The sequence below is a fragment of the Erpetoichthys calabaricus genome, chromosome 12 (genome assembly GCF_900747795.2).
Source record: "Erpetoichthys calabaricus chromosome 12, fErpCal1.3, whole genome shotgun sequence".
Taxonomy (NCBI): Eukaryota; Metazoa; Chordata; class Cladistia; order Polypteriformes; family Polypteridae; genus Erpetoichthys; species Erpetoichthys calabaricus.
Window position 1 is genome coordinate 150,450,887 of NC_041405.2, and position 12,910 is coordinate 150,463,796.

General features: G+C 39.0%; 1 protein-coding gene across 1 annotated transcript in view; it reads right to left on the reverse strand.

The window, feature by feature from the left end:
- The window catches only part of nrtn (neurturin), a 266,528-nt gene that overhangs the window by 58,842 nt on the left and 194,776 nt on the right, over positions 1 to 12,910 (reverse strand). The window contains exon 2 of the mRNA XM_051935028.1: positions 10,028 to 10,256. Coding sequence (XP_051790988.1) covers positions 10,028 to 10,229 — 202 coding nt within the window. The 5' untranslated portion in view covers positions 10,230 to 10,256. The remainder of the gene's footprint in view (positions 1 to 10,027; positions 10,257 to 12,910) is intronic.

The following is a 12,910-nucleotide window of genomic DNA, read 5'->3' on the forward strand; positions in this document are numbered from 1 at the left end:
GTGTCATTGTTTTCAAGGTGACAAAGCATGCTTCTTATGTAATGACTTTGATTTGAGTCACAAGAAAGTCTGTTCAGGCTAAGAATGAGTTTATTTGCCCACCAGGCAGTTCTCATGTTCCCAAAAATAAAAGTACCGTTAAATTAAAAATCACCTTTTTTGATTTTTAAGGGCAACCACAACTCCAACTGGAAATAAAACAAAAACAAATACAAATGTTCTGGAGTTACGCAAATGAAGACGGCAGCAAGGGAGTAGTGTGAGAAACTTCTCTTCAGTTCCACTCGGTTACAACAAAAATGACAATGGCTTTCACTGAGGAAAACAAAACCACACCAAAGAGCACTCTGGTGGGAGCTCCTACCCACACGGCCTAAACAACACTTTGACGCGGGTGCTGTTTCCTGTCCCGCCTATTGTCTAAATGAGCCGTGAATTGTCTCAGGCTTGATATTTTCCTTCTTTTTCTGGGCCTCTTAGGTTCAGGTGCTTTTCTGTAAGATCCTACAGTGTTTGCTGCCTGGTCTTCTGAGATTGAGGCACCCAACTAATTAGCCAAGGCTTTCTGGAATGCAAAAACGATAAAAATAGAGGAAAAGGTTACTAGAGGCCTCTACAGTTCACTTGTCCTCCTGAGGCCATTGTCACACATGGATTACATAAGATTACAGCAGTGCCTCGCCTCATTTATATTTTTCTTTATATCTTTGCTATTACTCTGAAACCTTAACTTTGACTTTTTGATGTTTTATTTCATTTTTCTATTTTTACCCAGTCCCTTATTTTAAGTTTTGTTAGGTGTTTGGAGTCCCAGGTGTTGTGGGCATTAGAGCTGCAGTTACCTGAGAGGTCCATTTAACTCTCCTGCCTGCCACAGAACATTGCTGTGGCATTAGCAAATATAGCTACTGTGTTTTCTGCTCCTCTTCTAATTCTTATTCCTCGATTGGGGGTTGACATGCACACTCAACTAGACCTCTTCTCACCGATGACCATCATCTCCACCGCCCCAGCACATTCACAGTGGCTAACACAGCGCAGCACACTACCACTACGTGGCTAGTGTTAAAATTCCCTTTCTGTCTTTTGTGCTCATGTTTAATTCATGCATTTGTATTATTTATTTAATTTAATATCAACTGTATATACTCACGTATAAGTCGGGTCTTGAAACCCGAAAAATTGATCATAAAATCAGATCCGACTTATAAAGCTGTTCGAAAATGAGACAAGTCAAATCAAGTGAAGTTGGGGAGCATGCACTGGTACAGTGCATTGCCGTGCCCACTACATGACGAAACAACTCAGGATCCCGGTTTACAACTCCCCAGTCAGACACGCGGTCCAGTCCCACCCTCTGGAAATGAACCTCTATCTGTTGCAGCCAGGTGTTACGTGGGCGACCCCTTGGCCGACACTTCATTTTTTTTTTTAGATCTTCTTGCCTCCTCCAATCTCACATCAGTTTCTCAGACGCATCGAATTTTGTTGCAGCAGCGCAGTTACCAATTTCTTTTGCTACTTCAACGATGTTTAATTTAAAACCAGCTTCATATTTTCTTCTTCTTCCATCATAGATAAGGGAAGCTCTTACGATAAAGGCATATGAGAGTGTGAGATACAAAAAACACAAAACAGTGCAAACGTCGTTTCGGAATAGTTCGGGTATTACCGTGTGGTCACATAGGCACAATAGAGACAGAGAGATGTTAGGAGCACACGCTGATACAGCGCATTGCCACACCCACATAGAAAAAAAAGGTAGAGGCAGTATGCTCCGTGGTTGCTCTCTCAGGTGGGCGCTAGCATATCATAATCTCTTGTACCAATAGCATGAGTTTTCCACATTCGACCGACATTATAAATCCCAGAAATTATACTGTAAAATCAAGTTCCGATTTATCTATGGGAGACCTTATCCACAAGTATATGCGGTATTTGTCTATGCTTGTGCTTTTATGTTGCATACGTTTTGTGGGTGGTTTCCCATGAATTGGGGTCTCTACTCCATTACTATTGCCCTCATCCCAATAAAGGCTGAGGCAGTCCCTTGCGGTTCATTGAATGCGATGGTGTTGGTCAGATTTATTGAGATTATTACTGTGCTTCAGTGGAATCATTGGATTTTTAAAAAAAATTTATGGTCTGTTTTTTACATTGTTTTCTGTATTTGTATTTTGGGGACTTATTTTCCTTGTACGAGGGGGGACCCAAGAATAACGAGAATTTTTTTTTTAAATCATATATTTCTCTGAACATTACCAAATTTTAATCACCTTTAAAATACTCTCCCTGAGACACTACACTTGTCCCACCACTTTTAACATTTGTTCAAAACTGTTCTGAAACTCTTGCAAACCGATAACCTTCAGTGCCTCCTTCGTTTGTTTCTTGACCTCCTCTACATCCTGAAAACACTTTCCTTTAAGGTCCCTCTTCATTCTTGGAAATAAGAAAAAATTGCAGTGTGCAAAGCCCATTTCAAACCGTTGTCATCCCGTTTTTCGTGAGAAACTGCCCCATACTCAATGCTGTGTGGGCGGGAGCGTTGTTGTGATGCAGAAGCCACTCGCCTGATCGCTGCAATTTAAGTCGTTTCCTCCATACTGCTTCACTCAATCGCTTGTGCACTTCAAGGTAAAATCCCTTGACAGGCCCAAAGCTTCTTCTTTGAAAGCCTCTTGAAGCATTGTGTCAGCTTCTGATTCTGTTTTCCCCAAAAGGAAAGAGAACTTGATGCAAACACGTTATTAATTCAAGTCTGCCATCACAAAATCGACGAAGATAGTAACAGAGGCTCAAGAAAAAAAAATGACACTGACCTTACAGACCTTTCTCCAAAGACACCACTTGGCCAAATGACGCAGAAGGCAGTCTAGTACACACACTTAGCCACCAAAGGTTGAAACTAACACCTGTCCAGCCCCCAGAAAAAAATTCTCAGTATTTTTGGGTCCCTCATCGTATTGCCTTTGCTGTTTATGGCAGATACTTCTGGGCCTTGTGTTCTCTTTCAAGTTCCCTTGTTTCAGAGCATTCTTGAACGTAAATCTTTTATTTTATACAGATTCTTTATCTGCACCTTTAGTTTTACAAACCAAAAGCTGAAGGACTCTTCCACTTTTTGGGGGTTTTGTTACAGTTTTTGGGACTTTTTTGCTAGTTTATGAAAGGGAGGACCAAAGCTAAGGCTGAAGCCTGCCTGTGGAGTTGGGGGTTGGCTGCCTAGGAGTGAGCCTATATCTGTGCAGATCAATGAATGTCCTGGCCTGCTTCGTGGGATTTCTTACAAGCCTCAAATCCTTTTTGCCATGTTTGTAACATCTCTTCAAAATGAGACTGGGTCCTACTGAGGGTGGTGAAGTCAACACAGAATATAAATGACATAAAAGTCCCTTCTCTTAAAGGCATATATCATATATGTTAAGTTAAAAAGACAAAAAAGAATTATTAAAAACCATAGCCATCTTGCCCAGCCACTTATTGCCTTCTATCATTTAGCATCACTTGATTCAGGGCCAGTTTATATCCACAGGTCAAAGGAATACCCAGCAAGAAGGTATCAGGAGTATTCTGAGTGATCAAAAAATTAAGTCAAAGGTTAAAGATCTGGTTTTTACTACCAGCAATGATGTATGGAACTGAGACATGAGAAGTAAAAGGAGTGCAAGAGCAGAAGCTCGATGTGGCAGAAATGAGAAGTTTGAGATGGATGTGTGAAGTTACAAAAAAGGACAGAAGTAGTAATGAGACATTCAGAGGTACAACAAAAGTGGGAGAGATAGCTAAGAAAGTACAGGAAAGTAGATTGAAGCGGTATGGACATGTGATGAGGAGAGACCAAGAATATGTGGGAAAAAGAGTGATGGGAATGGAAGTCCAGGGGAAGAGAAAGTGAGGGAGCCCAAAGCGAAGGTGGATGGATAAAGGAAAAGAAAATCTGAAGGAAAAGGGCCTGACCAGGGAGGAGGCGCAGGACTGAGCTGTTTGGAGAAGGTTGATCAAGATCATCATCCCCACATAGAAGTGGAAAATGATGAAGAGGAAGAAGAATATCCAGAAGTCACTCACATTTACAAATATATGTTCTTGGATATGTACAAGAGCATGTTTGTGTAGGTATGTTTTATTCTGTATTTGATGTTTTCATTATCATTTTTTTTTGTTATTGTATTTTTGTCATTAATGTGAGGTAGATTTGCACATTTGAAACTAAACTTGAACATATTAACAGATAACATGACAAAGGCCTTACCCTTTTGTAGCCCTGAAAGCCCCTGCTGGGCCGCTTCACTGAAGTCAATATGTTTTACATATTTGTGTTGCAAACACAAAACAACAGGCCTGCGGATTTGCCTTTTTGTTTCCCACTAAATTTCCCATGTGAATTGATTACAAAAAGAAAATGTTCCATTGTTCTCTTGCGGTAGGCGAAAATGAGGATGAGTGATGGGGGAGGCCAGGGGGTGGTTATAGACATGAAAAAAAATAAATAAATAAAATTGAGACATTAAATAGAATCAGTGTTATTCCATTGGGGAGCATGAGGAATAATCTCAAAAGAAAAAGAAAACAAGAAATCTGTATAAAATTAAACAATTTTGTGAACGGAATGAAAATGCACCACAAAATAATGTTGGTCATCTTGTTTGCTTGAGTTATGCAGAGCATGAAGTAAAGCATTCTACTGAAATGTTCTATCAAACTATCTGTTAGGTGGCCATCTGGGGTCAACTGAGCAGGTCCACCGCACTCACTCACTATGTGACCTGTCTGTATGTAGAGTATGTATATTTCCTGGGGGAAATTTGGATTTTTACAGAAACTCTTTAGCAATAATAATAATGATGATAGATAGATAGATAGATAGATAGATAGATAGATAGATAGATAGATAGATAGATAGATAGATAGATAGATAGATAGATAGATAGATAGAAAATGTAAAAGGCACTATATAATAGATAGATAGATAGATAGATAGATAGATAGATAGATAGATAGATAGATAGATAGAAAATGTAAAAGGCACTATATAATAGATAGATAGATAGATAGATAGATAGATAGATAGATAGATAGATAGATAGATAGATAGATAGATAGATAGATAGATGTAAAAGGCACTATATAATAGATAGATAGATAGATAAATATGAAAGGCACTATATGATAGATAGATAGATAGATAGATAGATAGATAGATAGATAGATAGATAGATAGATAGATAAAAAATGTAAAAGGCACTATATAATATATAGATAGATAGAAAATGTAAAAGGCACTATATAATAGATAGATAGATAGATAGATAGATAGATAGTGTAAAAGGCGCTATATAGCACCCGACCCGGCACAGACTGACGCAGAGGCACATGTAAAATAAACAGACCTTTTTTATTTCTCTTCAGCCGTGGGGCACACCTTCCCTGTGTCCCACAGGCCCAACACAGTCCCACAAGCACTTTAAATGGCACAAACAATAAACAAGTCCTTCCTCTGGCACCACCACTCCTCCCAGGCAACCTCGTCCTCTTCCTCCCGATTCTGGCTCCTGAGTGCTGGATGCTGGCCCTTTTTATAGCCCACCCAGAAGTGCTCCAGGTGCTTGATCACCTGTGGCTAATTGCACTTCCGGGTGGGGCTGCAGAGATGTCCAGGTGGGTTCCTGGCTCCATGCAGCACCCCCTGACGGCCACCCCAGATCCCCACAGGGTTGTGGAGAACTCCATCTCCCATGAAACCCTGCGGGAAACTGAGGCACCATTGTCAGCCAGGGAGGCTGCCACCAAGCGTCCAGGGGGAGGTAGTGAGATGCCCATGGCTGCTCCCCCAGAACATATGTTGAAGGGGTGCCTGCTACAATAGATAGATAGATAGATAGATAGATAGATAGATAGATAGATAGATAGATAGATAGATAGATAGATAGATAGATGCAGTCCAAGTCTCAGTGAGGCTCTATACAGGTGTATTGCTGTTGGTATGAAGAACCCCAATCTCGTTTCTTCGCACACTTCTGTTGAATGATTCATTGGCTGAAAGTCCTCAGTGTTGTTGTGCCACAGAGAGGATGTGCGGCATTGTACATAATGGCACTCAGTTTTGTTTTAATCCTCTCCTTTTCTACGACCTCCAGGGGGTCCAGAGTGTGTCCCATAACTGAGCTTGCCCTGTTAATTAGCTTAATTATTCAGTTGGCCTCTCCTGAAGTGATGAAACCAGCCCATCACACCATACTGGCCATGACAGAGATGTGAAGGATGTCAGTTCTCATATTAAAGGAGTGCAGTCTCCTAAAGAAAAAACAGCTTGCTCTGCCCTTTCTTGTATAGTTTTTCTGTGTCCTTCAAAGTGTGTAATTAATTACACAATGGCTCCATACGTGTGTTGGTGTCTTTGACTGCCTTTGATCACGAATAGACACTACAGAAAAGATATTTCTAAATTTCAAATACTTCCTTTCTATTATTAATCTGTCTACCAGCTTTTTTTTTGTTGCACATATCATGGATCTGATAGTGCACCGTTTATATCTTGTCTGTAACATTCTATCATTCATTCTTCTTTCATATATAGCGCCTTAAGAAAATATTCAGAAGCATTCACTTTTTTCACATTTTATTATGTTGCAGCTTTCTGCAAAAAATCATTTAAATTATTTTTTTTTTCTACACATCAAGCAACACTCAATTTTAGAAATTTTTGTAAACTTGTTTACTATAACACTTGAAATCCGGCTCTGGTGAATCCCATTCTTTTGAGATGCTTCTCCATCTTTTTTGGAGTCCACCTGTTGTCAATTCAATTGATAGGACCAGCTTAGGAAATGCACAAATAATCCTGCAGCATTGAGGATTCCCAAGAGTATAATGACCTTCATAATTCTTAAATGGAAGAAGTTTGGAATAACCCCAACTCTTCCTAGAGCCAAACTGAGCAATCTTGGGTGAACGGTCCTGGTTAGAAAGGTGACCAAGAACTGAACAGTCACTCTGGCTGAGCTCCTTGTTCTTCTTCTTCTTAGTGTTGTCCCACATAGGCACAGGGTTGTGGCCAATGATTATTTGATTCTTTTCCTCCCGGTTATGACTTTGGCTTGTTGTAACTATTACAATCTGAATTGTTGTGGACTCACACCACAAAGCATTTCAGTTTGAAGATTTGCACTTTGGTGAACTGCCAATAATCAGTCGCAAAACGTCCAACGTCTGGCTTTGAAGCAATCGCCTTGCAGCGTGAGTTAATAGGAGAACTCTATTAGTTGGCCGTTTCTAAGTGCTGTGGACTATCAGCTCCCACCTTTTCTCCAAAGTGTTGCTGCTACACAATCCATCTTCTGATTCCATCTTACTTTAAACTGCTGCCACCCTCTGCAGTCAATACAGTTGTTATAGTTCATAATTGAATATTTGCTTAATATTTCCTACATTTACATTGTTTTATTGCTTCTTTAATGAATTAGGTTATTCTAGATTTGTTTTTTTGGGCCAATTCACATGGCCACATCCCTGTTGTTTTGGGCAATGGGGTCAATTCATGTGTCTGGGCAACATCATTACGTAAACTCTATTTAAGATGGTGGGGCTGTGTTATTAGAGTTTAACATTTGGTATGAAAATTCAAAATAATGTTTAGTTAACAAAATAGTTACATTGGAACAGCATGATTAGGTACCACATGCTATGGTAGCACCGGAATGCAAACACGTTTAAACGAATGACTTGGAGAGGAATTCTTAAATACGCAAGAGAACGAAACATAAAGAGAGTGTCAAAACTCACTTTGTGCTCAAAATCATAACAAAAAAATTCACAAGCTGTGATGACAGAAAGGAAAAAATGGAAAATAAATGTGCAATGTACAGATCGTAATCCATCAAACGTGGATAACATGTTTTTGTCGTATTTGTCTTTATACTCTCAGGTCATTGACACATTATGGGTGTTATGGTAGCAATGGAATGAGATCAACTTTGAAAGGAATGACTGGAAGAGTAGTTGTTAAACAAATTAGAGAGCAACATCAGGAATGTTAAAAGAGTGTCAAAACCCAATTCATACTGAAAATTCTATTCATCAACCAAAAGAGTGAGAAGCCATGAAGACAAATAGGAAAAAATTAAAGAAATCCACAGGCTTTAGATTGCAATCAGTTAAATTCAGATAATATGGTCCTGTTGTGTCCTTCTTCTTTATACCATTGTGTAATTGTCATGTTATGGGTGTTACGGTGGCACTGGAATGCAAAGAAGTTTAAAAGACTCACCAGAAAGGGAGTTGTTAAATAAGCAAGAGATCGAGACCTGGAACCTAAAGAGACTGTCAAAACCCACTTAGTGCCCAAAATCGTAATCAATCACAAAAGGAGTCAGAAGCCATGAAAACAAACAGGAAAAACGAAAAACAAATGTGCGTGGTTTAGATTGGAATTCATCAAACTAGGATATATTTTTAATATGGTTCTGTCGCTACCATTGCGCCACTTTGGCCCCATGTTTAATACATGTTTTAATTCATTTCATCATGAAAATGATATCAAGCATACATCTTAGTATTTAAATTGTTCAAGAGCTATACTATCATGAATGTAATGGATTCTATGTCCTGTTGGCGTAAGAGAAAGCCCATTTAAGAAGCAAGTAGTGATTCACACACATAGAGTGCATAGAAGAACACACAGAATATGAAGCATTTAAAGTGCTATTTTAGTTACGATGAGATTTGAGAAACTAGCAAATTAAAAGATTTTAAGATGAAGTTTATGACGTTCTACTTTAATGACAAAATAAACTAAGTGATTAAGGTGGAAATTTCGATATTAAAGTTGACATTTTTTTCCACTGTGTCCCTATTTTTTTTCTTTTCTCTGTACCGTTATAAGTTTCCATATGACACTCAGACGGTGGGCTACGACTCGCCTTTTCACAGCAACTTTGATATCTGACAACTTTTTTTATTTTGGGCACTGTGTGACTTTCTGAACTTGAACTTTCGGTCAACTTCCTTTTGTTGTTTTTATAACTGCTTAAACCAACAGTATGTTTTTCCCTGCCTCCACTTGGCATTCGCTGATATTCTTCTTCTTTCCCAATGCTTTTGCCATTGTCTTTTCACAGAACACTGAACTTAAAGGAATATTTATATTGATTTGCATATTCAAAGAAGTGTAATTCTTGGAGGAGTCTGGGAGGGGCGGCAGGTGCATGCACGATCATTACATTTCATGCAGGCCGGGATTTATGTAGCGGAAGTGTGTGGAAGTTGGCTTATGCACGGTTCTCTGCATCTGAATTTTTTTGTGCGTACGCACATTTCGACTTTTGTTCATACGCCATGTTTTAGTGTGAATTCTACACACAGTGTTATGCATGAGGCCCCAGGAGAGGAGTGTTTAAACAATCAACACCGGGAACCTAAGGAGAGTCTCAAAACAGAATTCATAGCCATAATCATAATTGACAAAAGAGGTCAGAAGCTAAACAGGAAAAGTGGAAAACAAATGTGCAAGGTTTAGATCAGAACCTATTAAAGTAGGATAATATGGTTCTGTCGCATTGGTTTTTATACCGTCATGTCATTGGTGTGTTATAGGTGTTATGGTAGCACTGAATTGTGACAAATATTTAAAGTATGTCTGGAAGAGGAGTCATTAAACAAACTAGAGATCAAGACCAGGAGCATCAAAGAAGTGTCAAAACCCAATTCATACCCAAAATCATAATCAGTAACAAAAGGAGTCAGAAACTGAAGAGACAAAAATACAAATTTACAAGGTTTAAATCACAATCTATCAGACTCGGATAATATAGTTATGACGTGTTCTTCTTGTTACTGTTGTCATATTAATAGAACTGAAGTTCAACCAGATGATGCAATCCAAGAGTCACACTATGAGCCAAAGTGGAAGACTTCATCAACAATAACAAGTCTAGTGCTGCTGCCTGTCATAATAACTGAAATTTTGTGATTCAAATCAACTGTTGTGGTTGGGGGAAGTACAATAGGAAATAAAATATCATCTTACTGTCTCTCAAGATGGAGCTGGGCTTCCCTGCTGCTCGGGTCTGTCTTCGGAGACTAGCAGGATGTGCTGGAAAAGTTGACAGTGATGATGAAGACTTGGATGTGTGTTCCTCTCCTTCCAGGATCATGTTTTTACAGAATAAAACAGAGAGTGTGGCGCCAAGCAGCATCAGGGTGATTCCTGCAAACTTCCATAACTTCATCTTAGAGCGAATGAGAGCATTGAAATTCTGGAAGAGATAAAAAAAAGAGAGACATGGCAGGAGATCTTTTCACAAGCAAGTAGAGAGATTCTTTGAGCAGTTTATGGATACAGAGAATGACATTGCTGACTACTAATTGTCGAAATGTAGGAGGAGCTTTATGGAAGAATATATAATATATATATACTGTATATATATAATATATATATATATATATATACTAGCTGTACCCCCCGGCTTTACTCACATAGTAGTGAAACAGGACAAACTTTAAAAATCAATATCCATCCATTCATCCATCCATCCATTCTCTTCCACTTATCCGAGATCAGGTCACCGTGGCAGCAGCTTGAGTAGAGATGCCCAGACTTCCCGCTCCCTGGCCACTTCTACTAGCTCTTCTGGGTGAAATTCTGAGGTGTTCCCAGGCCAGCCGAGAGACATAGTCCCTCCAGCGTGTCCTGGGTCTTCCCCGGGGTGTCCTACCAGTTAGACATGCCCGGAACACCTCACCATTATTATTATTATTATTATTATTATTATTATGATTTATTAAAAAACAATACAAAATGTAATTCTGGCCAAGCAGAAGGTAGGTACATTCTGACGTCAAATGTTGCCACTGTATCTGATCGTGTTCAGCTCTGACAGGAGAGCATTCCCCCACGTGGGGACAAAAGCACCTGGCTGTGATATCTCTGGCAATCAGCAACTACCCTCTAAAACACACATAGCTCTGATCTCTCTCTTAAAAACGTCAAACGTTACTCCTTAACAATCTGTAGATGATAATGTCTGTTGAACAAACAGGTATCGGTAGCTAAACAGAGGCAAAGTGCACTCCAACACGTGGCGAGAGGTAGAATGACTCGAACAGAGGCTGGCGCGTGAGTGAAGAAGGCCCTTTCCCCCTGTCCTCGGCTCGCAGCCTCTGTACCGCAAGTGAGCTATGATACTTGGCGCCATGAAAGAAGTCACAAAATCAGTGGTCAAGCAAATTATGTAAAAAAAACCTGATCTAAATCCGTTAAGTAGTTCTCTCGTGAAAAGTGGACAGACATACATACAGATAGGCAGACAGACATTGGATTGTATATAAATATATATGGTTCCTTTCTATAGTACTTTGAGTCTGTCTACTAGGTTTACAAAGCTCATTTCATTGTTGTATATATAACATATCAGATAGGGGGCCTTTCATATCTCTCCATAACACTGAATCACTCCTCCTTTCGAACCTTAATTACACCTTGACATTGGTTTTTTATTTATTCAATTAACAGTTGTAACCTCCAATGGACACCACTGAGCCCCAAACCTCAGACACAGTAATGCCCAACATGATTCTGGATTTAAATAAAGTATATTTATTTATCCAAGATACCTTTTAACAATCACCCGTGCAAGGAGCAATAATGAAAATACGAAATGCTGTTGTTTCTTCCTCCTTCCATCCTCCAAGATTGTTGCCTGCTGCCTCCTGACTCAGACTCTCTGATGCAAGGACTACTTCCAGTGCCACCACATATATGTGGTTCCTGTCTACTTTTAATCTGTCTACTAGGTTTTCAAAGCTTATTTTTTAGTTGTATATATAATGTATCAGATAGGGGGCCTTTCATATATTTCTATAACACTGTATCACTCCTCCTTTCATATACAGTGCCTTTAGAAAGTATTCAGACCCCTTCATTTTTTTCACATTTTGTTATGTTGCTGTCTTGTGCTAAAGTCATTCAAATTCATTTTTCCCACACAAAAAGCAACACTCAATAACCCAGAAAAACAAAATAAAAATCAGGACTTTAGAGATTTTTGCAGATTTATTATAAACGAGAAACTGGACTATCCCACTGCTGACGCAAGTATTCAGACCCAGTACTGTGACATCTGGAATTCAACTGAGGTGTATCCCATTCTATTGCTCATCATTGAGATATTTCTACAACGTCCACCGATTTTGGCAATCCCCAAATTAAACTGTGCTGGATGGGTGACAGGGCCTTCAGTTGTATAGCACACAGACTTTGGAACGACCTCCCTAAATTAATTAGACCGGCTGACTCATAACATGTGCAGGAAGGCATTTAACTTTGCCCTGACATTTTCATTCTTTTTTCAGTTTAACTTCTCTGTCCAAATGCTTATGTGATTTGTTCAGTGTTTTCTTGTATTATTTTGTATTTTATTCTGGCTTATTGTCTTTTATTCTATTTTAATGCTTTGTATATCCCATATTTATTCGTATTTAGTGTTTTATTTGGATATTATTTATGTTATATTTGTGAATTTCTGTGAAGTGCTTTGAGTATGGGAAAGATGCTGCATAAATAAAATGTATTCCTCTTCTTCCTCTTCTTATTATTATTACCTAATCTGTCTACCAGCTTTGCAAGGCTGATATCTTTGCTGTAAATATCATGGACCTGATAGTGTGCCTTTCATATCTGTCTGTACCTTGTTGTTCCTTTGTTCCTATATAGTCCCTTAAGAAAGTATTCAAGCCCCTTCACTTTTTTCACTTCTTGTTTTGTTGCAGCTTTGTGCTAAAAATAATTTAAATTCATTTCTTCCACACATCAAGCATCAGTCAATACTTGACACTGACAAAGCTAAAATACAGTCAGTGCGTCATATTCATCACTTTTCAGATTTAATATGTGTGTCATGTCAACTCACAT